Below are 27581 nucleotides of genomic sequence, written 5' to 3'. Positions count from 1 at the left end.
CTATAGAGTTTTATGAAAAAGCTCTGGAAATTCAAAACCAATCGTTAGGTCCAAATCATGTTGATGTCGCTATGTGTTTAAACAATCTTGGTTTGGTGTTTGAAATAACTGGAAACTACGACAAAGCTGTAGAACTTCACGAAAAAGCTCTAGAAATTCGAAAACAATCGTTAGGTCCAAATCATATTGATGTTGCTGATTCTTTAAACAATCTTGGTAATGTGTATTATAATACTGCAAACTACGACAAAGCTATAGAATTCAACAAAAAAGCTCTGAAAATTCGAGAACAATCGTTAGGTCCAAATCATGTTGATGTCGCTGCATCTTTAAGCAATCTTGGTTTGGTGTTTGAAAAAACTGGAGACTACGACAATGCTATAGACTTTTACGAAAAAGCTCTGGAAATTAAAAAACAATTGTTAGGTCTAAATCATGTTGATGTCGCTGCGACTTTAAACAATCTTGGTTTGGTGTTTGAAAAAACTGGAAACTACGACAAAGCTGCAGAGCTTCACGAAAAAGCATTAGAAATTCGAATACAATCGTTAGGTCCAAATCATGTTGATGTTGCTGATTCTTTCATCAATCTTGGTAATGTGTATTATAAAATTGGAAACTTCGACAAAGCTTTAAAGTTTTACGAAAAAGCTCTCGAAATTCGAAAACAATCGTTAGGTCTAAATCATGTTGATGTTGCTGTTTTAAACAATCTTGGTTTGGTGTTTGAAAAAACTGGAAACTACGACAAAGCTGTAGAGCTTCACGAAAAAGCTCTAGAAATTCGAAAACAATCGTTAGGTCCAAATCATTTTGATGTTGCTGATTCTTTCATCAATCTTGGTAATGTGTATTGTAAAATTGGAAACTACGACAAAGCTATAAAGTTTTACGAAAAAGCTCTGGAAATTAAAAAACAATCGTTAGGTCCAAATCATGTTGATGTCGCTGCGACTTTAAACAATCTTGGTTTGGTGTATTACAAAACTGGAAACTACGACAAAGCTTTAGAGTTTAGCGAAAAAGTTCTGGAAATTCGAAAACAATCGCTAGGTCCAAATCATGTTGATGTCGCTGCGTCTTTAAACAATCATGGTAATGTGCTTGAAAAAACTGAAAACTATGACAAAGCTAGAGAGGTTCACGAAAAAGCTCTGGAAATTAAAAAAAAATCTTTGGGTAAGAATATATACAAATTTCATAGTATAATGCAAAAAAATTTCTTCATATTGAATTTAAAGTCCTAGATTTAAGTGGTTCATTGACATACAAATTGTTTCATGTGAGGACTGGGTTGTTTATTGTGGTTGTAGACAAACAAAAGGGCCAAAACACTAATTAAAACGCAGTTTGGATTCATATTTACATTATTCAACAAAAACAATAATTCAAACATCTACCTATAAACCAAAAACGTATACATAAAACCCGGTCTAAAGAACAGTGAGGTGGAAACAAAACATTTTAATCAAACAAACATTGCCCAAGATTTATAACAGCTGTAAACTCATTGTTAGTTGTAAAATTAAAATACAACATTGCACCAATTTAGAGATAATAATATTCCTTATACCTGGTGTCTATTTCAAAGTGACTCCTAGAATTAAAGCATACATTTAAATATAATCTTATAACATATACGTATCAAAATTTAAACACACCTTGAGTCTTTGACATCGTATTTGTTTACTGAGATCTAGTTTTATCAAGTTGCTTAATATAAAACATAAATAAATGATTTGAGCAACAAAGATAGCAAAAGCTTGACAAAACATGTGTCTACATATTATCAAATCGTGGTCTGTATGAAATGTTTAACTGCTATTTTGCTATTAATAAATTATTGAAACTACATTGACATAGCGTGACTGACATTGATACCAAACATTATTATAGCAATTCCAGTCATTATGTTTCCTGCAGGATGTTTCCCTAAAACAACAACGCTAAAAAATGTGTTAATGTTTGTGTCTGCTTACAATTTTCGTTCTTTGACAGGTTGCATAAATTCGTATAACTTTGTAGTAGTTTTCTTGTCCTCAAAACAGATAGCTAAAAGTAACGGATTTTAGCAACCTTTTCTTATAATTACTAAGATACTCGACAGAGATTGGCGACAACAGTTCGTTAACACTTATCAATGTCTGAATTCATTAAAACGCCCTTAATAACCGAGTGTGAGGTCTTTACGGAGAATTATCGGACTGAATTTATTTGTACTGACCGATACCCTTAGGGAGAGGTTTGTGATAAAAACAGAGGTCCAAGATTTCTCAATAAAGACCGAGCAGGCGAGATTAATAAAAAGTCAATTAGCTATATGGTATTATTTGTCCTGAAACGAAGCTTTCTTTCCTTTTTTCATTCTTGCTGTTTTGCAAGGACTGGCTTTCACTCCTCTAGTTTTTGCCAGCAGAAAATATATAGTTTTAAATTGTGTCTCCTAGATAATAAAACCCACTTTTCTAATGTTCTTTTTTGACTTCCACACATACCATGGTTTTTTGTTTTGTGTTTATTTTCGTTTTACAAAACATTTGCTGTTTGCTTCATGAAATTTTGGTAAAACACAAGACAATAGACACTTCGTACATAGTAAACATTATTCAATCTAGATAAATAATGTTTACTATATACAGTGTCTATTCTCTTGTATTTTATCAAAATTATCTTTGGCAGTCGTAATTTCTGAAGTTTGTTTATCTACATTTATTGGTAAAATTACGCCTAATGAAAGCTGGTTCATTACGTGAAAATATATACTGCCCCCTCAATCTTTCCAATTGTAAGGTCATTTTATTACTTGAAAATGTCAGTCATGTAAAACAGTGCGTAATATATGTATACGAAATTTTGGTACTAATGGACATAACGACATGAATTATATAGTTTTAAAAAGTTACTATCCCAAATTTCCAATTTATTTGTGTTATTTCTTTTCGAGCGCTAGCTTTAAATTCATTTTTTTACTTGTTGTTAAAATAGAAATACACAGCTTGTGTGGTTAAACTCTTTTTATAAAGTACTCAAATTCACTACATTTCATAAGTTGTATTGAAGAAAAAGTATTATAATAAATGGACTAAAACCTTTTAAAACAAATCTTAACGTGATGTACACCATACAAGTCGACCCTGCATTTTAAAAGTGTTCATGTTAGACCAACTGTTGGAAAAGTGTTTGTGTTTGATTACGTTAATTACTATTTTCTTTGTTAGAGTACAGGAGATGAGTCGGAGTATAACTTTTTCAAAATAGAAATTAATTTTTTTTGCTACTATCAGCATCGATAGTGTTGAAACAATTGAAAAAACATCACCAACTAATTTTCTTTGAATACAGTCTTCAATCAACCTTTTACATTAACAAATGTTATGAAATATATGAGTTTTTTTCATCACATGTCTAAGCAACACTGAATGGTAACATTTGCGGCTGGTTTAATCTGTTTTAATCATGACATTAAAATCTTGTCACTTTACAATTCGTACTTGAAGCACGTTATCTGTCAGTTGAAATTAAGATGAGACATGAGGTGATAATGATATCATTCAACCTATTTTTTTAAAGTAACGTTTATTTGTATTCTGTTTGTTTAATCATAAAAACTTCTCAACAAACTATCTTTTGTATATACTGTCATACTTCACGTTTGCACCACCATGCATACAATACCTAGCTAATGACATTAAAAATCATGCAAAGAACGGCCACCATCAAATCGACTTACTTAATATACTTCAATAAATAAAAATTCCTATTCATTCGAAGTAAAATACCTCAAAATCATATGGAAAATGAGTCAGTTTCTCAATGTCTACATTATGTTTTCTCATTTGTCTACATTATGACAAATGTAGCATTAAATTTCACATTTATTAAACGATCATCTAAATTCTAAACTTACTGAAAATTACATGTTTTTTGAGCGGTCTCCTTGCTAAATATACTTCTTTAATGTGAACATCCACAAAGATAATTTTCCAGCTTAGAACTAAAATTTGAATACTTTTAACTTACAATTGCATTTTGAAAGTTGCATAGAGCATAAAATTTGCTGTATCAGTTTTTTCTACAAGAAAGTTTCCAAAAAATATATAAGCAAATAACGTTACTAATCGCAAAACATAAAAACAACGACTTTATTCATGGATTTCAAAACATTACTCCCACTAATCTCGAAATAAACAAATATAATTATTTGGACTATATTAGAAGAGCAAATGAGTCCAAAAATCTTATTTATGATTCATACTGTGTCTTAATTGATGATTTTCAACTGGCTTGATGACCACCATTAAAAAGTGCACGTGAATCAGACCAAGGGACTTACGACTTAAGCCACAAGATTAAGCAAGAATAACGCTGCTGCTGAAATACCGCTTACAGAACTCATTGGCTGCATCATGTTTACTCAGATATTTTAGCACGGGCCACTGTATAGAGGGCCGAAACTATAACTTTTAGCGGGATGGGGAGGGGATGTTTAATAACGCTGCTGCTGAAATATCGCTTACAGAATTCATTGGCTGTATAATGTTTACTCAGATATTTTAGCACGGACCACTGTATAGAGGACCGAAACTATAACTTTTAATGAAATGGGAGAGGGGTGTTTAATAACGCTGCTGCTGAAATATCGCTTACAGAACTCAATGGCTGTATCGTGTTTTCTCAGATATTGTAGCACGGACTACTGTAAAGAGTGCCGAAACTGTAACGCTTAATGGGGAGGGAGCTAATCATATCTTCAGTTGTGGTCGAATAATATCTTGTGAATGCCAAATTCTTGTGAAAGTCAAGTGAACTGAAAAATATGGCAAGAATTTGAATGGCTTACTTTTATCGTATTGTTAAAAAAATTATTGATATGGCATGATTTCTTTTCTTCTTTGGTAGAAATTTCATTAAAACGGAATTTTCCTTGAATACTCAGGCACATGACAGAAAACTTGTTTCTTACAAATAAATCATCATATGTTGGATAAAATAGCTAAATACTGCAAATAACCATATTCAGTTTAGCAAGGGGAAAATGATGCCAGCAATGCTGCACGAGAATGAGAAAAACACGAGGTAGAGCTTTAGTTTACGGGGATAAAGATAACAAGCGTCACTTTGCTAAGGTGCATAAGAGGAACAGTACGTATCAGATATCAAAACAAAGTTTGAGAGAATAATATTTATGGATTTGATTGCATTTCAACATTAAAAGTTTAACAGAAAACATAAGAAAGTTCATCCGGTAAGAGGGTGTTTAAATGATCCTGACTTCACTAACTGGAATTCAGCAAGGCGTTAAGGCGTTATTTGGCAAGTGGAAAGAAGTCGGTACTTACCATGAGATAAATCTTCTTGAGGAATTTCACAACATTTTGATTTAATAACAGAGCAAAAAATTTAAAATTGAAACAACCAGTTTGGCCTAATTTTAGAATTTCACCAGGAATGACTTGTGGCCTTTCACAAACAATTGTAATTTTTAAGCTTGAAGTTTTTCCCCCTTTCAATGCCTCGAAATCATTTCACGTTGTTAAGCGCCACAAGTCATTCTCGTTAACATTTTCCAATTACGCCAATTTGGTTGTTTTCATTTTTAAATTTTGGCGTAATTATTAATTTAGTTAAATGAGAATGTTATGAAAATGCTCGAGAAGAGTTATCTGTTGATGAGTATTGAATCATTTCCATTTGTCAAAGTCATTTAAAGCTTTGCTGAATCTCGGCTACCGGATCATGCATTCAGCCCCTAAAAGACGAGTGTAAAAAACATGCTCTCAAAATTTTAACTTAATATGTTTAAGAAATTTAAGGTTATTCCTCGACGAAAATCAATAAAATATTTGAATAAAAAAACTTTTTGTAATTAATTTTTTGGTATAAGCTAACCTCAATGTTACCAGATTTGATTGTACAATTAAGAAATTTATGCTATGTCTATCATAAGTAGTTATTAAAGATATGATCTTCGATTTTGCTGGACAATTTGCAATTGTCTCATGAACCTGAAAATTCAGGTGATTCAACGGGATTTTATGACCTCTGCGGTGCCGGTGCAGTGCTCTGACCCACTGAGCTATGAAGTCGCACAGTTGTGAGCAGGTCAACCGGTAACCGCAGAGGTCATGGGTTCGAATCCCGTTGAGAAACCTGAATTTTTCAGGTTCATGAGACAATTGCTTAACTTGTCCAGCAAAGTGCGAAGATCATATCTTCATTTAATTTCAAACACCGCACTGCATAAAACATTCTTTCATATAAGTAGTTATTGATAAGGATTTTAAAAATATGCGGTGTTAATATGTGTTTCTTTTACCCATGCATGAATTCAATTCTTTTATTGAATTTTTTTAGAATCAAAGTTGCAAGAGTGGAAATACAATGATGAATCAAAGAAGCATAAAGAAATGTTTTCAAATCTGCTTAAGTGTGCACGCGATCCCAGTGTCAAGGTTGAAGAAGTGAGTGATGTACGTGTGATTTTTTCGGACGATTTTTGCATCGGTAAAGGAAGTAACGAGACCCGTGTTTTTCTTGGACTCAGAAAGGATGGTTACGGCAAAGCAGTGAAACGAATACGTCGAGACAACTGCATGAAGCTTGCACAGAAAGAAAAAGAAATTTTAAATCAATTCAACGCAAAGAAATCGAAATATGTTGTGAATTATTCCTTCTTAGAAGAAAATACTGGAACGGAGTATGTCTATTTAATATTAGACTTATGTGAAGAATCGTTGGAGAGTTATGTGAAATCTTCTTCCCTAAGTGATCTTCAAAACGCTCTTCCCAAAATTATTAGACAAATTTTAAATGGATTAGCTGATCTTCATAGTGGCGAAAATCCTATTATTCATCGGGACTTAAAGCCCTCCAATGTTCTCCGAGACTCACAAGACAACTTTCTGATAGCTGACTTTGGCATTAGTCAAATATTGAATAATGATTGTACGACATATGAAAGCAAGCCTAACACAGGAACGGAGTATTGGATTGCTCCTGAATCATATTGTGAAGATGAAGATTCTGTTGATAAAGGACGGTACAAGAAACAGTCTGATGTATATGTAAGTGTATGTTGCAATACGGTTCTGGATTTGTGAACTATTTAATAGTGGTCCGTTTAACACTTAAAATATAATAAGTACACGTGTGTTGAGCCAGCTGTCTGCGGTGTTCTAGAAACCTAAGGTTTCTGAGGGTTTTACAAGCAATATACTACATTATTATAACAGTATAGGAATATAACAATTTTTACTTAATGCATATATACAGTCAAGTTGTGACATTACATTGTTAATCGTTTTAGAATGCAGGAATGGTAACATATTATATTGCAACAAAAGGAAAACATCCTTTTGGAACTAAACCCCGTAGACTGATTAACATGTTAGATGGAAAACCTGTTGGTTTGGTGGAAATCAAGGATGAAACATTAAAAGACTTTCTGTCGTGGATGTTAAATCGACAACCCGAAGATAGACCATCAGCTACCGAGGCGTTTAAACACCCATTTCTTATGTCGGATAACGAGAAATTTGATTTATTATGGAAAGTTGGAAATCTTCAACAGATTAAGACGAATGATTCCAAGTCAATTGTCGTTCAACATCTGAATAGCGAAACTTTAGATTGGAGAAGCCAAATGGATAGTGATGTATATGATTATTTTAGAACGAACGTGAGGACTGGAAGGATTTTTAGGTATGGATCTTCAAAGACAGAGTGCTTGAGACTTATTCGAAATACTGGTGAACATTGGTACGATGAACAACGACCTCTACCACAACCAGAACCATTTTATAAGATTGGTGATCACAAGTCGTATTTTCTCAAAACATTTCCCAATCTCCCTGTTAGGGTGCACGCTGCGGTGAGATCCAATGAAGAACTGAAAAACAATCCAGAACTCAAGAACTTTTTCTATTTCAGTGGAAAGAAATCACATCAAAAATAAACAGTTTTTAAACAGTAAGAACAGTTTGTGAAAAGGCAAGCGTCCAGGAAGAATTTGTAGATACCGTTGTAAATTATAATTTCCTCAGATTGGAAAAGACAAACACATTTTGACGTATATGATTATTTAAATGTTGGCTTTCCTTGACAGCTAGATAAATGGATTGTCACCAACACTAAAATCATCCATTGTATAAAGTCGATGATCCTAAGGAGTTCTTTCTGAAATCCCCGTCAGGTCAAATGACGAATAGAAAAACAACCGAGAACTAAGAACTTTTTCAGTTTTTAATGAAAGCGAACGACATCAATGAAAAGTTTATAGGCAGGAAAACAAATTAGAAATCAACGATACTGTAGTTAAAGATGTTATTTTATACATGTAAAGTAAAAACACTTTTCACGACGTATTTGGATGATACCTAAACACATTTGTGCATGGTGAATCAAGCTTATATTTATCATTGATACAATTTCTGATTATTCGATTTTTACTCTCAATTACTTTGGTTAAAGACGTATGACTTTCATATAAATATGTTTGATTTCACTGCCAAATGTACACTTCGCCCATCAAACAATATAAACTCTTTTATAAAAGTAAATGGTGTTTCTGAAATTATAATAATAACTAAGGCCCGGTTTGCGTACACTAACCGGGATTGTTATCAGAGCAGGTTAAATTTTCTAAGTATTGAAAGCAGTGATAACGTTCAGTGTCAGAAACACAATTAAATAGTCAACTTAATAAACATTTAATCTGAACAGATTGAACCCATTTAAAGCAAATGAAGATGTCGTTATGAGCGAATCCAATATAGTGTAAACGCAGTGTACTACTTCAAATGAATTTTTTTTTAATAAGTCAATATCAACATTTGGCTCGACAGTTGCTAATTTCTTGTGATATATACGCTAACTGATAATTTTTCAAGTAAATGGGTAGAACCCGGGAGTATCGTTCCATGTTTGTAAATGTAGATCGTCCAGGTTAATAAAGTCCTGAGAAGAACTGTTTTTGTTGTTGTTGACTGACGTTTCAACAATTTTAGCTGTAGTCATCTTCAGAGTCAAATGACGAGTAAACGTCAAATTAGCCGTATTTGTTATCTGGTTCTTACGTCATCTGGTTCTGACAGTTTACACAGTCAAGTCATAGACCATGTATAAACATGATAAATTAGAGGAAAAGAAAAAAATTGGGTGTTTGTAATTTTGATTTTAAATCCACGTAACTACTTACGTATGTATCAGGGCCCATGGACCTGCATGAAGCATAGACCCACTTTTCTCAGGGGCAAAGCCTGCCCGATTTTTTACTCTTAAAATGCAAATTTGTCAGCAAAATTGTTAATAATTTCTTTAGAAAATCAAATCCATTCATTGTTTTTCCAGTGATTGAATACAAAAATATTTGCAATACAAAAGTAAAAAAGTGCTGGCTTCGCCATTGCTTATTCATGGACTACATATAAACTTTGTTTTCAAACTATTCACTCTCCCCTTCACAGAATACTTTTGAATAGGCTTCAAAGTTCTTCATGAAGCAATAATTACCTCTCCTACTTTGTTGTTAGACTTGTTATAATGATCAATAAAATCATCTACTTCATCTTGATCAGCAAACTTGAGGCAGCCATGGTTTGGGACGGCAAAACTATTCCCTGCCAACGATTTACAAGTTAGACCAAAGCAAGCATCCATGGAATGAATGGCCACACCTAACTCACCAGTCTAAAGCAAACAAAGCTCTTTAATAAAATAAAATGAATTTTATGGTAAACATGTAGCACTTCATATTTCACAACAACTTTAAATGTTTTGATAATATATGTGACAAAAAATACATAATTCAAAATAGTTCACAAAGCAAATAGTAGAAAAAAAGAAATCAAATACTGACTTGTGGGCAAAGAGTGCAATTTCTATAATCAATCAGGTCTTTCTGTATGAAATTTAATGATCTGACTTGGTGTTTGAAATATCTGACAAAAAAATCGAATTCTTAAATGATATAATATATACAGTCAAACCTCCTGTATCAAATGACCCTGTACTAAGCAGATACTGTGTAAAATCCAAAATTTAATCTTATATAGTTAATAATAATGAAAGTATAATGATGAAACCTCAATCAAGCTGACACTTTCATTAAGCTGACACTAGTCTGTTGTCCAATGGTGTGTACTTAAAACAGGTTAGACTGTATTACTCTTCACATATAATCTAGCTATTAGGTCTACAATAACTGTAAATAGACTTTTGCTTTATTACATATAACATACCTGTTATCCATCGAATGATCCATTGCTTAACACATTATATATGTTTTTGACCTTAACAAGAATAAAATGAACACTTAGTAAACTGGTGCATTTGTTTCAAAAATAAAATAAGGTTGAATACACAATGTCATAACAGCAAAGGTAACTTCATGTACAATTTGAATGTGCTCTTATCTTACCTTATTTGTGGCAAATCCGCATTATTTATGTTGTTTGTACAACCTTCACAGTCGACTTTGCATGACTGTAGATTCGCTTCACAAATTTAGGCCACAAAAGTAAAGACATTTTGAAATCCTCAAAAAACGTACTTTCGGATGTCACCAAATACAAGTATTTTCCAGCGTGTTTACTTCTTGAAAAGTAGGCTTTTTTAGATGTCAACATTTATGCATTGTAAATATCGCACAAAGGATTTTTTTACTTTTTGCTTGCGTAGGCAAATCCTTAAAATGAACAATTTTTATAAAATAGACATGTTTCAACTTAGAACTGACTTAAGGCTCTTTTCCACTCATCGCAAAACGTACTCGCAAGCTCGCTGCGAGTACCTGCGAGTTACAGCATAGTTAAATTAGTTGAACAAAATTTTTGATCGCGCGAACAGACTCGCAAGCTCGCAGCGAGAGCATTTTGCGATGAGTGGAAAAGAGCCCTTAATGATGCCATCAATTGTAATAATGGAGGTAATAGGGAGTTTTAGCAAGAGTACGAATACGACAACGAGTACGAAGTTTGACCGTGTAAGAGAATGGCACGAGGAAGTTTGTTGTCGTTGCCGCTTGGTCAAAATTTTGCTTTAGTTGTAAGTAAAGCAGCAAAAAACATTTTATTGAATATTCAATGACTGAAAATGCCCTTGGCCATATTATTTAATCCCACAATCCTGTCAAAATCATATGAAGCAATGAAATGGCCAGATTCAGCATTTAATTTTGTCAAAATTTAAGAGCCACAGCTGATGGTTTTTTCAAATCCCTTAACAAAATGCAATCAATGATTAAATGGCTAATAATATTCATATATGCACATACTTCTGTATTGTTTTGTATTGAAATCAATCATTATTACGAATTGTACAATATTAATATATATAAATATAGCGCCCTTATTTATCAAGCTTCGGCCTCCCTTGTATTGAGGATACTTGTATCTTCTGAACCAAAATTTCTGTTTTATTCGTTGATGCTCTATTGCATTATGTTTCTATTGAATACAGTACTTGGTATGCTTCATTTAATGTTTGCTGTTTGTTTTATTCACATAATCAGTTGGACAAAATTATATGCCTAGGCAATATTTTGTATTGGTCTCTGCCCAAAGATAAATCTATTTCCATCGGTGCACCCCAGTACAGATGATGTAATATGATTATCACAGTATTCGCAACTCTCATTTCTATTATGCTAATTGCCCATAACATAATACTTACAATAATTAGGCCCTTTGAAATGCACGATGGTTGATATAATTTTCAAAGTCTACTATTCCTGCAGTAGGTAATACAGGTTGGTGATGGTAAATGAAAGTTTCGCAGCAGCTGCCTAGCCATGTGGATTGGGCACGCCATGAAACTTCAAGCATGAGAGTAACAAATTCTGAAGATTCCATTTCATAATATATTTCATAAAAGTATTGAAATGGCGTGTTTAATATGCAAGAAAATATTTTGTTTGAACATTATAGCTGAAATTTTAAAACATAGTAAATGTCAACCACCAATTTTCATCGACTTGTTTATTAGCCTGCAATAAAAAAAGGGCACATTAATTCCGATATTTGTTTAAAATATTTGATACAAAGGGTGGAGGAAAAATCACGAACAATTTGTGTAAATATTAGTGGATTATGCGACTTATTGATCTGTTTACTATACACAGTTCATGGAAGACGGCGAATGTTCTCGAATGTTCTCTAGCTTATCTACACTGTCGAGATTAAAGTGCACCCTCGCTGGTGCTCGTTTGATATGAATAATATCCATATTCCGCGTGGATTGTTCCAAAAGCGAATGTTCGACGAAATTTGAGCACCATTGGTTGCACTTCCTTGATTTTGGTTAAGAATAATTGTTGCCTGCTGCGATTTTTTGTGAGTATTTTTCGGCAATATTATTCATTCCATAAACTCTAACTATATTTTCGATCTAAAATAAGTGTTGCCAAATGAAATTTAAAACTATAAAAGGAGGTACGTATGTAGATGTGGATAGCGCGGTAAATGTGTTGTCACAAAATGAAAATAATTCAAAAAGTAATACATATTTAAGTAATTTACATCAAACTTTAAAAACTGCTTAAGTTTTCAAAAATGTGCTTCATGCTCACTGTTTGCTGTAGCACGAATCATACACTTGCCGAATGTCAACACTTTGCTTGTCACGTTAAAGGTCGCGTGCTCAAATCATAGAAACTCAGGTCCTTTGTCACTCGACCAATAAATCTGAAAGCACATGACTTGTAATGATTTTACATGGAGCGTCATTGGTATTTCTATTTTTGGAGAAACGGTAGTGTACTTTTGTTATTTTTTTAATAATATTTTGAAAATACTAAATTTCTGACGATTTTCGCACATTGCAAGGGAGTGTGAGTATATCATTGTGTACAATGTATTTTCTGCTCATTTCTGAAACGTATCATATCACATGTCTGATTTTTAATGTCATTCTTACATTATTTAAATCAGGGGCGGATCTAGGGTATGTCAAATCAGTCTCGCGATGTTTAGAGTTCAGAAATTACTTATCAAATTTAACGATTAAAATTTTTTGCGATCATAAAATTTCTGATGTATAATCGTTTGAATTTCATTGTCAAAATTCTGTTTTATGTCTGAAATCTTACGTAAATATCACGTTAGCAAACAGATCACTAGATTTTAACATATCTGGAATTATATTACCTGACCGATAAGCGTGGTGGCTCGACTGGTTCGACCGATAATGGAGTTCAAGAACGGCTAATTAAAACCATTCCATTGGTCAATAGCCAGATCAGTAGACGATCTGGAATAATATCGATCGATAAGAGGAGTGACCGGACCGATAAGAGTGTCTAATTGCTCTCGTGTAATTGGTTCGTTTAAGGTTTTATCTTACTGTGTAATTGGTTTGACCGATTTTGACTGATAGCCAACTGAGGTAACATTGTCATGCTTACTGTCTGAATTAGTGTTGCCAAATCGTGAACACTGTTCACAGATTTGTGAACTTTTTGCTCTCTTCATGAACATTTCATGAATGTTAAAAGTTTGTAAACTTTTTGTGAACTTTTCTAAATATTACGTATTTTTGTATTTTCATCATTTTCATAAAGAATGTATAGATAAATTATAGTTCAATGAAAAAAAAATCTTCATAGCTCGACAGTTCTTTCAAAACAACGGCGATTTTAAGATAATCCGATGTTTTTCGAATATTTCCGAGGGTTTTCGAAAATGTCCGATGTTTTCCGAAAATGTCCGAGTTAATCCGTTAACTTCTGATTTTGCGATTTTTTTCAAGAGGGTGAAAAATTTATGAATGAATTTAAAAATTAAACGAAACTTACCTTAAGTTGAAGTTTGATTTGAATTCTACAAGTCATCAGCGGGGAGTGGAAGAGTTGTACGAGAGAGAGCATACGCATGCGCAAGTTAGCCAGATTTCAAAGCCAGCCGGAATCCATTGCAAGAGTGGAAGAGTTTGAGGTGGGTAAAATTCAATTTGAATGGGCGTACAACTCTTCCGCTGATGACTTGTAGAATTCAAATCAAACTTCAACTTAAGGTAAGTTTCGTTTAATTTTTAAATTCTACTACGTCATCAGCTATGGTCGTGTCAGAGTTGTACGAGATTTCACAGCAAGCAATGGAGTCAGGATGTAATGTGTCTATTAACAAAGTAGTTTGCCTGCAAAAAAGGTTAACAACAGAAAAAGAGATGGTTGCAAATTTTACATACATTGATTATATTTAAAATTTAAATTTTTCCACAAAAGATAACGATTTAGCTAATTTCGTTTTGCCGTAAAATGGTGGAACCTAGATTAAAAGTTTTCTTAATAGGTTTATTGTAAAATGTCTGAAAAGTGGTTGCATTCGACCAGCCAATCGATTCAACAATTTTCGTCATATCCCCTACTTGTGTTGCAGCAAATGAAGCGGATGCAGCTCGAGTGCTGTGACTGCCAAACTCTTTGGTGTCAATACCTGCAGCGTTTAATAATGTTTTACACCAACGTGAGATAGTATTCCGGAAACCGCTTGATGCGGTTTTATAAAGCTTATTAAAAGTTTTTTACAATTAGAGCTGCGCAATTCGTTAGTTCGTTCAATGTATTCCTTCAGGTGCCGTACAATGCAGAGTTCTGGTTCATGAGGGTAGGCTTCATATGTAATAGGAGCAATGTGATGACCAAGTCTAGTTGTTTTGATTTTTTCTCGGATTGAAAATACACATTTCGATTCAGATAGATCCATGTCGGTTAAATTTAGCAGGTGGATAGTTTGCCCTCGTTTTCCACTTAGTATTAGAAGAAGGAACGTTAATCGAATAGTAAGATCTTTTAATGTTAACTCATGTATAGGGGGTTGTTTCCTTAAGTAATTAAACACAATATTAACATCCCAAATAGAATTGTAGCGAGGGAATGTAGGTCTTAATTCAAATATACCCTTCATGAATCTTTTCACTAAAGGATGTTGCCCAAATGGAATAGTGTGATTGTTGGTCTGGCATATGGCAGATAATGCACTGCGTGCAGAATTTATAGCAGAGTAAGATAGCCCTGAATGAAAAAGGTTAGTTAAAATTGAATGATTGTGGTAATAGAGGGATTAAAAATTCACATTTTGTTGCAACACAAAATTGACTCCATTTAGTTATATAAGTTTGGTATTGGGTTTTGTTCCCTTTCTCCAAGAGGCCATGATTATCTCTGCTGAACTTGGAGACACCTATTGACGTAAGTTGTTGCCTGACACAAGACATATTTTCAACTCTAGCTTTTTTACTAGTGGATGCACTTCTGTTGGTGCAGCTGGTAGTTTGAGCAGGTTTTGCGACGGTGGACAAACATGAGGAGGTTGTAAAAGTATTGGTTCGATTAGGGATACCAAGGTTGTGTTGGCCAATTTGGTATTACCAAAATGCCTGTGGCTTTTTCTGTAGAATTTTTGAACAGTTTGTAAGATGCAGCTGAAAGGAGGGAAACAATAAAAGTTTAAGTTTTTCCACGGGATGGAGAACGCATCAATATATGTTGCCTCAGGGTCTGGTCGATAAGAGCAGTATTGATTAAACTGTTTGTTTAGTCGTGAAGCGAATAAGTCAATTTCAGGCTGGAAATTAAACTTGCTCATGGCAATCTTGATACAAACGGGATTTAACCTCCATTCACCTTCACGGTACAATTTTCTTGACTCTTTATCCGCAATTACATTTTTTGACCCTGGTAAATGTGCGGCAGATATTTTGATTTTGTGCATTATGCAAAATTCCCAGATTTCTAATGCTGTAGTATTTAACATGACACTATGACTAGTGCCCATATTGTTTATGACAAACACTGCAGTACTATTGTCTACCATCATTTTAACATGTTTATTTTTAGATTAGAAAGAAACGATTTTAGCGCAAATAGTACGGCTTTCATTTCTAGAATATTGATGTGATATTCAGTTTCATGTTTGCACCAGTTTCCTCCAGTGTACTCTTTCCCTAGGGCGGCCCCCCAACCAGTCAGAGATGCATCTGAATAGAGGACGATGTCAACTGGTATAGATAGAATGTATTTAAAAGAGTCCTTTAAATTTTTTAGCCACCATTTCAACTCTGCTTTGGATTCATCGGAAATAATCATAAACGATTCAAAATTGCCTTTGTTTTGTGATAATGCTAAAGTTTTATCTTTCTCAAGCTTTCGATAGTAAAGCGGTCCAAATTCCACTGCTGGAAGGCTTGATACTATATGACCAATTACCTGAGCCACTTCTCTAATCCGAACTTTAGCGGGCGCTAGAATTGCTTTAATAAGGGAGAGCAATTTTTCTTTTTTACTATTTGTAAGTTGAATTGTCATTGTTCGTGAATTTATTAAAAAACCAAGAAAAGTTATTTCTTGTACTGGAATAAATGCAGATTTCAATGGGTGAATGACAAACCCGAGCTTCTCTAATAAAATTAAGGTTTGTATAATTGTGTCAAGGCACTTTTCATAGGAACAGCCTACCAGGAGTAAATCATCGATGTATATAATGACAACGTGACCTTTTACACGTAATGTGGCCAGAACTGGTTTAAGTAGCTTAGTAAATTTCCTCGGGCAAGAGGAGATTAGGAAATGCTGTATATTGGTAAAATTTTCCTTTGTAAAGGAATTTTAAGAACTTTTGAGATTCTGGATGGACAGGTACGCTATAGTAGGCATCTTTTAAATCTAAAGAGGCCATCCAGCAATCTTTTGTGATAAGTTTAAGTACAGTGTGGATATTTTCCATCTTAAAATGAAAGTTTTCGACCGATTCATTTAGTTTCTTTAAATTTAAAATCAGGCGGACACCACCATCCTTTTTAGGAGTGGTAAAGATAGGTGATACAAATTCAGTAGAATCAAATTTACTAGGAATAATTACTCCTTTATCTCTCAATGCCTGAATAGCTTCATCGATTTCGCTTCTTCCTTGTTTAGGAAGAGAGTTAGGAGGAGACTGGTGCTGAACTGGTTTAAGACCTTTAAAAGAAATTTTGCCCTGAAACCATCTCAAGAATATCGGGGTCTGTAGTAAGCTTTGCCCATTCATTGTGGCATAGTTTAATTTGACCAGCCTGAAATGAATTAACTTTTCTGGTCAAATAAGGTTTAAGTACATGCTCAACAAATTCTGAAAATTGTGTTACCTGATTTTTTAATAACTCTAGTTCTTTGTGAATGTTTTCCGGTTCTGGAAGTTTTGGGGTTTTCTGGGAGGGAACTGTGCCCTCCCTTGTTGGTATAAAAAAGGCTTGCGTGCCTGTGATTGGGTTGATGAAAACCGTTTTGTAAAAATAGTTTGTGCCCGTTGGCCTGGATTGGGTATAAGATTCATTACTGTCTTACTAGAGCTTCGAATATCTTGAGCACATTTTGCTAGGTCTTCCCCAAACAAAAGAGGGCCCACTTTGTGAGTCCTTGCACAGAGCGGTTTAAAATCAGGATGAAGTATGGGCCGAATTGCCTCTTTGCGCTTGTATGAAAGTTCTTTGCATACATGGCCAAATAAAGCAGTTACATCAAGCAGTGTTGGTATAAGAGCTCTATAATTTGGAATTGTCTTATTTTCCGACATTGTAAAGGTTGTCAATGCTACTAGCAAGCCCTGATAAACCTTTGATGGTGGAATCTTGTAGATTCGCCATTTTGATATCCCCTTTTAGTAAATGGCTTCATTTTTTGCCATATTTCTTGATTTATTCTCGGCACATACATTTGCTCGCAATTTTTAGGCCGAGGGTACTTATTAAGAATTTCTTTTAATTTGGTAGCGTCAAAATCTTCGCTAAGCTTGGCGTTTATGATTTTTGCCAATTTTTCTGAAATGGGGGGCCCGGTTTGCTCCTTAGAAGATAGTGTTTGAGCAATTTCAGAAAGAAGATCATCGTTATCGACCGCGTTTTCAATTTCTGAATCAATTTCTGGTCCTCCGAATAAACTCAAAGTATCGTCTGATTGTTCATGCACAATCTCAGAGTTTCCCTCAGTACTTTCAGACTCAGGACTTTGCTGGTCAAATGAGCGGTCATTGCCGTCAGAATTGTGCCCAGACTTTGTGGTAATTTTTGCCCTCTTTGGGGCCGAGTGCTCATGCTGTTCGCCTTGTTCGGCTTCGTCTATTATCAATAATTCATTGTTTTCAATAGACGCACGTGGTCGCTTTATGGCGGCATTATGCTCGTCAAATATACCTTTCAGATATTTATTCGTTTCTGACATGTTAGCCTCCATAGCCGAAAGCAATGAGTATAAACGTGAGTCACCGCTAATGGGAGCACTATCAGGCCGTTGCGGCGCGCTGATTTCATAAAATTCAGACACGGCGTGCTCGTCATCGGTTAATGATTCGGATGACATACTTTAATTGTTTCTATATAAATGGAACACAAGTTATGAACAATAACGTTAGGAAAACGATTAACTTATCTGTAATTAGCGATTGTATCCTTTTTAGAAGATCCTGTGAGAAATTGTATTATGGATGGGAAGGATTATAATGAATAAATATCCTTCCTAAATTTTCCGTAGCTTCGCTTGCGACAAGACGTACACAACTGGCTAACTTGCGCATGCGTATGCTCTCTCTCTCGTACAACTCTGACACGACAATAGCTGATGACGTAGTAGAATTGTAAATGTTCGGGCAAAGACGCGAGAGACATTTCAGTCATTGATGTTCAAAAGCAAGCCATCATTTTGTTAGAGATTTCTCAGCAGAAATTTACATCCAAAATCGTAAGTAAAGGACAACCGAAGTGTATGCATGAATTTAAAATATCAAAGTCAATTTATGCGAGTGTGTGATGCGATTTATGTCAATATGGCGTACGGTAAGCAGATTGATGCTTCTAAAATTGTTGTTGCCGAAGGACTTTTAGCTATGATTTCTTTAGTGCTTGGGGAATCTTGGCCGTTATATGGCCAAGTATTTCAATGGAAAAAATCTGTAGCCATAAGGCGCCATGTTATTATATACCTTATTATAAACAAATGTTTTGGGCTTTTCAGTTTATGATTATTGATCATTCAATCATTGGACAGTTATACTACATATTGTTTAAGATTTGAGAAAACTAATATTGATTACATGAGAAGCTGTTTACTATAACTTGTGATTATGACTCTTTCTGATCCATGAAGCTTTTTATTTTGACAATTTGACTGGGATAGTATTAAACCTGAGCTATTTCACATACATGAAATGTTGTCCCATGTCACATATTGTCCCCTTTTCTAACTGAACACCTCATGTAGAGATGTCAAGGTGTGTTGATCTACGGCTCATATTAGATTGCTTGCCATAAATTCCTAAGGGCTATTGATGTATGAAAAACATTTTCTATAAAGTAAAGATGTGTTCCTAGGTATGCAGATAAGCCTTGAAATTTGGCAAAACAGCCAAGTATTTTGCATGATCACCAGGTAATTTTTCTGATGATCATTATAATTTTTAAACTAAATTATTTTAGATTTACATTTTAACTAGTTTTGATTCTATGAAAAGATATTTATCATAGCCAGTAAGCTTGACACATGAACCAATTTTAACATTCATGTAATTACATGATTAAAGACATGCTGGTTACATTATGGTTTTTTTAGCAAGTACAATGCTACTGGTAATTGCTATATAGCACAACTTGCATGGACTTACAGAAGATAATAGTCTACTGAAAGGCTTCATAAACTTTAATGGCATTAAGCTGTCCTTAATTGCAAAATTTCCTCTCTGATACTTATTGTTTAATCTTTGGCAGAAAAAAATTTTGAATTTTTTCTCAAAAGATGAATTTTCTGCCACTGTAAGTGGAAATGGGTTAAGGGTTCAATAAACTTGCATGGTTTGAAGTCTGAGCTTTTTTACATTCATGGACTGACCCTTGTAGTACCTCACTTCTAACTTAAATCATTACGTAGAGGTGTGAATGGTTGTTACTAGGGGGGTCTATGCCTGACAATTTGGTAGAAATTTTTAAAGACTATCTCTGTTTTGAAATAGCATTGTTGTAAAGTAAATTTTATGCTCCTAAGCATGCTAATGAGCCTTAACATTTGGCAAAACATTCAAGTATTGTTCACTTTACAGTTTTTTTTTTTGGAAAAAACAATGTCCACATAAAGCATTTTGTATTGCTCTAAAATGCCGAAAATGGCATTCCCAAGGCTTTGAAATTCAAAATTTCTCACTCTTCCTTGCGTTGGCTACTAGTTGTACGAATTTTCCTGTAAAGTATTAATATACAAAGGAATTGAGAAAAAAGCAATTATGATTTGTGTTCTGTGGAGCACACTTCAAAAATATTTTCCACTAGGCTTTCTATGCTATAAGTAACAGAATTTAACATAAAAGCCCATCATGACACAATGACATCCGAAAACCTCTAATCCAAACCAAAGCACCTCATGTCCCCCCTTAAAATCATTCTTGATCCATCCCTGTCTTGAAGCGAATGCACTAAATTTATCCCCAGTTTTACATTTCACATTATGTGTATTTTTTTAAGGTGCAAAGAAAGATTGGTTCCTTCTGTGTTCTAACTCAATCACTAAACTTGTAAGATACAGGGCCAGGACTCAAGTGGGTAAGTTACCTTTTCTATTCTATGCATACTGTTAAGTCAAGTTAATCTTCCAATAGAATGGAGAAAACATCATCCAGATTGTAAAAAATTGAATGCATGATTGGGTACCATACCACTATCATACGTAAGTCTAAATACGTAATATATGCTGGCATTGGCTAAATTTGTGAGCAACAAAATTTTATTCATGACCATGGTATCAGGGTGTCTGTACAGAGAACATGTTCATTTGAAATGTGTGTGTCCATCCATTATAGGAAAAAACACCTGCACTTTTAGCTTCTTGCTTTAAAGTTAATGATGTTTGAATGCCATGTATTTACAGGCATCATGGTGAAAACCATTACATAATTTATTTGTTTCGTGTGTTCATCCTTAAAATGGACATTAATGCCACAGAATATTTACATACAGGTCATTTCTAGTGATTTTTGTGATTTGCATTTGTCAAGGGCAATTTTCTTTGCTGAGTGTCAATGAATCATGTATGGTGTTAACATAAAAGTCACTCAAAGTTAAATTGAGATAATTGAATGTAACTATAGCAGAAGATAGTCAGTATTAACCAGTCAACCAACAATCAAACAAACCATGACTTTCCATTTAAACTGTGACCAAAGGTAGGGGATGGGTGGCTATGGAGGTTGCAGCCTCCAAAATGATTAAGATGGAGGTGCCAAGACCCCCCTCCCATTATTCAATTATTCATTGTTACAAAGAGCTTTTCAATGTTTTTTTTCTGAAATAAGTTCCTGTTCGATAATGGAAAACAATTGACATATAAATGGCCTCTCATACTGTCTGTCTCTCTCATACAGACTGACCTAATGAAGCTGAAACTTTGCTTAATAGTCTGAATGCCAAGCGCCTGCTACGACGTTTCTTGTTATTTGCTACACCGCTCTATACAAAACGTCTTCCGCTGTCATTGACTGTGACAGTAAAAGCTCTTATTGTTGGTACAACAGCTTTAAGAAAGTAGAAAATAAAGGAAAAAGCAAAAAAAATCAAGACATCTAAACATATTTCAAAATCCTGATCACGTAAGGTGCATTTGCCCAAACGTCTTTCTTATTTTTCAATAAACTGCAGGTGGTTTTCCCTTTTCTTCGGTATTTAAAGAAACGTGGTGTTTGTGATTATTTTTCGGTATGCTAGTTACGTGTTTTAAACTTTTTTTTTCTTTGAAAACAGATTTTGACTTTGTTGACGATCCCTGGAATCAAGATCCGTGATGAAGATCGAGAAAAAATCCCCGCGAAGTATATTTCTACTTACTGTCAACACTTTCTCATCAATCCAATGCAGACCATGTGTGGACATTTGTTTTGTCAATCTTGTATGGATATTATTCTTGGGTAACGTCATTTTTTATGTAACAAATCATCTATAAAAAGTTATAGTAGTTGTCATACATGCTCTTTCAATAGACGCCCTGATTATACATCCCAATATCGTATCACATATCCCAAAGTATTCCTGCGTATCATCTTGTTCAATTAAGTCGGTGCCTAGCTGGTAGAGGGTTTATTAGATCTCTTGATACGACTTCGGTTAAAAACTGTTGCGTAGGAGACTAGGGAGTCATCATAGTCCATATAACAACTGCTTTCCTAGGAACGTAATTTATCAGAACATGCATGTAGAAATATTGACCCCCCCCCCCCTATTTAACTGTCGAACTGGCTACGCCATCCACTCTTCGAAATTAATCATTCTTGTTAGTAGTTTTTGCTTTTTTTAATCTGTAGAAATCCTGTTCCAAAATGTCCTGAACATAAAGAAAATTTGACCAAGGAAAATATAGATGAAAATATTTTACATCGATCATTAGACATAATGAGTACATAATTTTTCCATATACAGCATGTTGAGCTTAGCATAGCACGACTATAAGCATTATATAATTACTCTTTGAGTTCTAAAAAATAATACATCGATTTACGTATATTGTCGTGTCTTGTGACATAGAAAATCCTTTTGCAACTTGGGTTATCAAAGCTACGTGCAAACGTTCTCAATACGTTGACTCAACATGCGCTAAACATTGTTTTTTGTTTGATGAGTGATGCTAAACGATGTGTGCAAACGCTCTCAACATGTTGAGTCTTCAAATGATATCGCGTAGGATCATGAGATAAAATACTCCACCATGCCTAGCAACAGCGTATATACAGGTACATAAACGGTTCAGTGACCTGGTAAATAACAACAATATAAGCTGCACAGGTAGTGTGCATGCTTTCGCTCAACATGTTGAGTGTGCTGTTTTAAAAACCAGAAGTTTCATTGCACTATAAACAAAGTTGAGGTGCGGTTTGGTGACCATGGAACAAAGCAAATGTTGAGTGATGTTGAGTGGAAATTTTGAGCAAGTTTAAACTTCACTCAACAACGCTCAACCCCGCTTAATAGCTACTACTTAACTCTCCTAAACATGGTGTTGAACATGTTGAGCTCGTTGTTGAGTCTACATGTTAAGAGCCTTTGCACTTAGCGTTAGTGCGTCGGTGAATATTACTTCAAAAACGTTTGCCAACAGTTCTTGTAAGAAATTTACGTTACTGTTTCATTTAACGTCTAGTGTAAACTTGCATTTGAGTGAAGTGACTCTATTATTTTCTACATTTAATCTTGTTTCATAAAAGATCAATTTCCATGGATCCATCTAGGTTTTTCCGGATGCTTTCACGAAGCGTGAGTTAAAAAGGATTCAATTACACTGTCCATCTGAAGAAGGTAAATGGTTTGGTACACACGAAGAATTGGAGATGAGTTGGGCAGAGAAATTTATCAAAAAAGTGTGGCATTTTCACTTATAAAGTTTTTTTTTCTCAGGGTCATTCTCATGTTTGTGAGCATGCGCTCATTAGCTGTATACATAAACAGTGTAACATTCAGCTACCTCGCTCTCTTCTTGGTGAACATTTGAAGAATGAATGTGTATATCGAAATGTAAAATGTGAATATTGTGGTAAAGATGTCCCGTATGCTTCACTTAAGGTGCGTGCATGAATCACAGGAACACAGCAAGTTGAGATAAGTATTTTGTGTCGTAATAAATATCTTTTTATTGTCTTTGTTATTGCTTAGCTATTACAATCAACTTCTTTTGACCGCCTTTTTAGAAACGAGACCAAACTTCATCCATTAAATTGTCGTTGCTTTGTATTTCATTTTAACATGTAGGATCACAAAGAAAATGTATGTGGAAATTATCCCGTGATTTGTAAATATTGCAATCAAATAATACCGAAGAAAGATACTGAACACCATGAAAAGACGACTTGTGATGAAGTGCCGACAAAATGTGAATTTCAAGCCATTGGATGCAGCTATGACAAAGTAAGAATGTTTGGACTACTTAATAATTTCATGTTAGCAACGAAATAACGTTTATTCAATGCAAGCTCAAAAAGAGGAATCAGAGGTGTTGCATAATGAGTTGGTTGAAAAATTTGTAGAGAAACTCAGGAGGCTGGCTTTTCTTTATAAATGATGTTCTTATAATGCACGGTACTTCATTGAGAACATTAAGCATTACTGCCATCCCTGTCTACCTGCCTCAATTTAAACAAGTGTAAACTAAGAAGTGGAATGCTAACAACAATCTCTCCATATGCATTTTAGGAAGTGTCGTTTACTATCTTATTTTTTGTACTAATCCAAATTTCTTCTGTTTATTCAGAGGCAGTGATGAGTTTGACTCATTATGTTTTAGGGGAAATTGTCTCCTGCGTAACTTTTCACTGAGCCACCTTTAGTACCTTCTTAACTAGTTACAGTTTTGACAATTGCCACATTAAGAATGCAGCTAATAAAAACGGGTTTTTATAACGTATTGTACAACAAATATTTCGCCCAGCAAATCGCACGAAATGTTGTTTCCAAGGCTATGGATTTCAAAATTTTCAAATTCGGCGCGACACGGGTAGGCGGGAGTTAATATTTTTCCTGGCTACGCCACTGTTCACCAGGTCATTCAAACACTTGACAAATTTCCATAAAGGCATCGACCAATCAGAGCACGCGTTTGAAATTTGTTATTTTGTTATGACTATTGCCAAAATTTAGAACTTCAAAACAAAGATAAGCACCACCGATACCAATATTTTAAGTATAGAAATGAAATTATGGTAACGTCCAGTTATAAGCAGCTGCAGAACTGATTTATTTGTTATCAAAATTATGCAATGTGTAAATAATTAGTTTGTAATGTTCTCAAACAACTTTGACCTGTCAGAAAGTTGATTTGTATAGGTTCTTTGTTTGAAAACGGGGCATGTTTGTGCATTCTTATTAATTTGATGATTTCAGTGCTTAGAGGGAACAAAATTTGTTCTTCATCATATTTACATTAAAATAACCGAAAATAGTTGCAAATAACGCTAATTTGTGGAAAATAATGCTTTGCCATTATCTTTTTCTTTTTTTCACAGCCTTTAAAACGAAAGGAGATCCGTCAACATATGAATGACAATCTAATTGATCACGTGAGCGCCTTGTTACGATATGTTATGGCATTTGTTACACAGTTAAGTAACTATGTACCGCGTCCAGAGTTTACCACTGCTATTCAAAACCTGGGCGACCGAATCATTGCTGTTCGTGCGAATCTTTCAGACAAATTTTTCATGTTAGTTGGAAAACTTACAGGCTTAGAAAGGAGAATTGAGAGTCTAGAAAGTCGTTATGGGAGCAATAATAATAAGACTCAATTGTCTGTAGATGGTTCCTCGATGCGTGAAAGGATTGCGGCCCTCGAGCGACAAGCAAGAGATAATTCATTCATTATAGTACAGTTTTACGAGCGTTTCGACCACATTGACGAATCATTTGCGCGAATTCAAGGCATGGCTGACCAAGTCCCTGCTTTTTGTGTCAATCTCTTTGAAAAAGTGGAAATTTTAGAGCGTGAAGTGAGAGCTAATACATCTACTATACAATGGACTAGCGAGCGTTTGGACGAGGTAGACGAATTACGTGTGCAAAACCTGGCTATGGGAGCACAAAATGAGGCGCGCGAACTTTGATGAAATCATGCAAAGCAATTATTGCTATTTTCGTAATTACTTGTTAATTTATTATTATTTTTCACTCCTGTAAATGATTTTTATTCTATTCAGTTTTGTACTTTAGTAATTTTGAAGAATGTTCATTGTATTTTTTTATTGTATCGTCCATCAACGATGATAGAATATTCTTGTAAATTAATAATACAATTGTGTTGATATTATGCTATATTGTATTGTAAATGTAATTTAACATGCAGCTTTGATATAGCAAGATCATAAAATGATGTCCATTTATTTGTAATTTATACTACTGTAAGTTTTATCTGAAAACTCCATACATAAATAAAGAGTCTGTAAAGACCTACCGTTTCTATGTTCTGTAAGTACAATTAAGTAAATAAAAAAGAAATTATAAATCTGACCCATAAGTACGCTGAACTAGCTAATCGCAGTGTGAGAGTCCTGTGATTGGAAGGGAAGTAGAAAAACTAGAACAGTGTGGACTCCTTAAAGAAATCCTTCCAATCCTTAATGCCGAGAAAAAACCTCTTAACTAGTTACTTGGCATAAAACTTGATTAGAAAATTAAGAATTAGAAATATACTTTCATAGTGATTTGCTAAACTCTGTAAAACATTTTTTACGTTTAAAAATAAAAGAGCTTTTGACACAGATAAGTTGCTGCATTAGAGTTAAAGGGAAAAGTTCATAGGATACTGATATTGATTGGAACCAATATTTTTTATAGACTAAAGTTGAAGATGATCATGTGATACCTCCTCATGCAAAAAAAGGATGTATTTACAGACTTTAATAAAACGATTTTATTAAAGTCTGTATTCGATATAAAAGCCCACAGTTTTAGCTGGAATTACTATATACATATAATAAAGCTAAGAGCATTACTTTTTTGGATTTGTGTTGAGAATTTCAAATTGACATCTTTTGGAGGGTAGAGTTTTCGAAGATGTTGAATACCACTAAAACATCCCAGACCGTGGCAATATCTAGAAAGAGCTGGTCTTGCATCAAATACCCCTTTCACAAACCTGGCAACGAGTGGATGTGTACCAAACAAGATGCCACTTGGTAGCATTAGGATTGTACACAAGGCGCTCCTTGCAGTATTATTATCGCTGTAGGATAAACCTTCCTGGTAAAATTTTGTAAGAAAATTAATGCCTTCTTCTACAGAGGACGCGACAGGATCGATATTGTTTGCACTGCAATATTGTCACCTACGGTTAAGGTATGTAGAATAATGTTCTTGGTACCGGTCCGCAAGGCCTTCTGGATGATTTGAGAAGCCCTCTAGTGAAATGCCTTCATCAGAGAGCAGTTTCCCGATAAATGGCAAAGTAGTAACTCTAGTTTTGTATTGACTGGGGATGTCGTTCTTCCTCGAGGTAAAACAACTGGATGTGCTATTAGCATCTGCATTAAAGCGGCCCCCCAAGTTTGTGTTGGCTAATTAGGGACTAAGACTAGTCCTGTGCTTTTCTCTTGTACTATTATTTGTCACACGTGCGAAATTATGCTAAAAGGCGGGAACCCATAAAATGTATAATTGGCTCACGATATCGTAAAGGCGTTGACAGCTATAGCATACGGGTCATGTTGGTATAAAACATAGGGTTTCACTTGATTATTCAACCTTGACGGAAACAAATCATTGTTCAACTGCCATTTTGTTTCTCTGCATGATATTCGAGATTCTCGATCCGCAGTGACAATTTGTAATCCTGGAATGTGCGTTGCTGTCAACCAAATATCATACGAAGTGCAGCATGGCTGGACTTTGCATGTCGACTTGTGAACAGATCTTGAGTGGCATGTGCACTATTGGTAAATGCAAGCTACAACGGTAGTATCATCAATTATTAGTTTAACATGACGACCTTTTAGTTCTAAAGAAAATGACTCAAGGGCAAACAATACCTCAAGAATTTTCAAATAATTCAAACGGCTGGAAGCCTCCAAGGGCATCCAGTTACCTCAAGCACATAAACCATT

The 27581-nt window shown here is 34.6% G+C and overlaps 4 protein-coding genes and 1 long non-coding RNA gene across 6 annotated transcripts; 2 read left to right on the top strand and 3 right to left on the bottom strand.

Moving 5' to 3' along the window:
• The first annotated feature begins 338 nt into the window (after positions 1-338).
• On the top strand, positions 339-25989 carry LOC124448784 (TNF receptor-associated factor 6-like). 2 transcript variants are annotated; one of them, XM_046999755.1, is made up of 7 exons: positions 339-349; positions 6718-6723; positions 8002-8010; positions 21529-21531; positions 23392-23582; positions 23743-23898; positions 24993-25989. In XM_046999755.1, exons 5-7 carry the CDS (start codon positions 23565-23567, stop codon positions 25584-25586), a joined length of 768 nt encoding a protein of 255 aa, XP_046855711.1. In that variant the 5' UTR covers positions 339-349; positions 6718-6723; positions 8002-8010; positions 21529-21531; positions 23392-23564; the 3' UTR covers positions 25587-25989. The 2 variants fall into 2 exon arrangements, with proteins under 2 accessions (XP_046855711.1, XP_046855712.1); XM_046999756.1 differs by lacking the exon at positions 339-349 and adding an exon at positions 714-724.
• On the top strand, positions 5008-8436 carry LOC124448975 (serine/threonine-protein kinase/endoribonuclease IRE1-like). Its single transcript, XM_046999919.1, has 3 exons — positions 5008-5076; positions 6355-7064; positions 7307-8436. The coding sequence occupies exons 1-3, from the start codon at positions 5061-5063 to the stop codon at positions 7952-7954; spliced, it is 1374 nt and encodes a 457-aa protein (XP_046855875.1). The 5' UTR covers positions 5008-5060; the 3' UTR covers positions 7955-8436.
• Positions 14662-15025, bottom strand: LOC124448793. Its single transcript, XR_006949256.1, has 2 exons — positions 14894-15025; positions 14662-14817 (listed from the first exon to the last, which is right to left on the bottom strand). It is a non-coding gene; the product is annotated as an uncharacterized LOC124448793 (long non-coding RNA).
• LOC124448974 lies at positions 15809-17546 on the bottom strand. Its single transcript, XM_046999917.1, has 3 exons — positions 17318-17546; positions 16701-16951; positions 15809-16585 (listed from the first exon to the last, which is right to left on the bottom strand). Exons 1-3 carry the CDS (start codon positions 17544-17546, stop codon positions 15809-15811), a joined length of 1257 nt encoding a protein of 418 aa, XP_046855873.1.
• LOC124448973 lies at positions 17567-18520 on the bottom strand. Its single transcript, XM_046999916.1, has one exon. The coding sequence runs from the start codon at positions 18326-18328 to the stop codon at positions 17567-17569; it is 762 nt and encodes a 253-aa protein (XP_046855872.1). The 5' UTR covers positions 18329-18520.
• Positions 25990-27581: the final 1592 nt, after the last annotated feature.

The sequence above is a fragment of the Xenia sp. Carnegie-2017 genome, unplaced genomic scaffold (genome assembly GCF_021976095.1).
Source record: "Xenia sp. Carnegie-2017 unplaced genomic scaffold, XeniaSp_v1 HiC_scaffold_23, whole genome shotgun sequence".
In the NCBI taxonomy this organism is placed as follows: Eukaryota; Metazoa; Cnidaria; class Anthozoa; order Malacalcyonacea; family Xeniidae; genus Xenia; species Xenia sp. Carnegie-2017.
Note: the sequence above shows the minus strand (reverse complement) of the source record. Positions and strands in the feature narration are given on the sequence as shown.

Bases quoted from the DNA above. Each gene is read 5' to 3' on its own strand.
- LOC124448975 (XM_046999919.1), top strand. The intron at 7,065-7,306 runs GTAAGTGTATGT...TAATCGTTTTAG, and splicing joins AGAAACAGTCTGATGTATAT to AATGCAGGAATGGTAACATA.
- LOC124448974 (XM_046999917.1), bottom strand. From the start codon at position 17,546: ATGTCGGAAAATAAGACAATTCCAAATTATAGAGCTCTTATACCAACA. The intron at 16,952-17,317 runs GTAAGACAGTAA...TTTCTTTTAAAG, and splicing joins TCAAGATATTCGAAGCTCTA to GTCTTAAACCAGTTCAGCAC. The intron at 16,586-16,700 runs GTACTTAAACTT...TCCTTTACAAAG, and splicing joins AGATGGAAAATATCCACACT to GAAAATTTTACCAATATACA.
- LOC124448973 (XM_046999916.1), bottom strand. From the start codon at position 18,328: ATGTCATCCGAATCATTAACCGATGACGAGCACGCCGTGTCTGAATTT.
- LOC124448784 (XM_046999755.1), top strand. The intron at 23,899-24,992 runs GTAAGAATGTTT...TTTTTTTCACAG, and splicing joins TTGGATGCAGCTATGACAAA to CCTTTAAAACGAAAGGAGAT.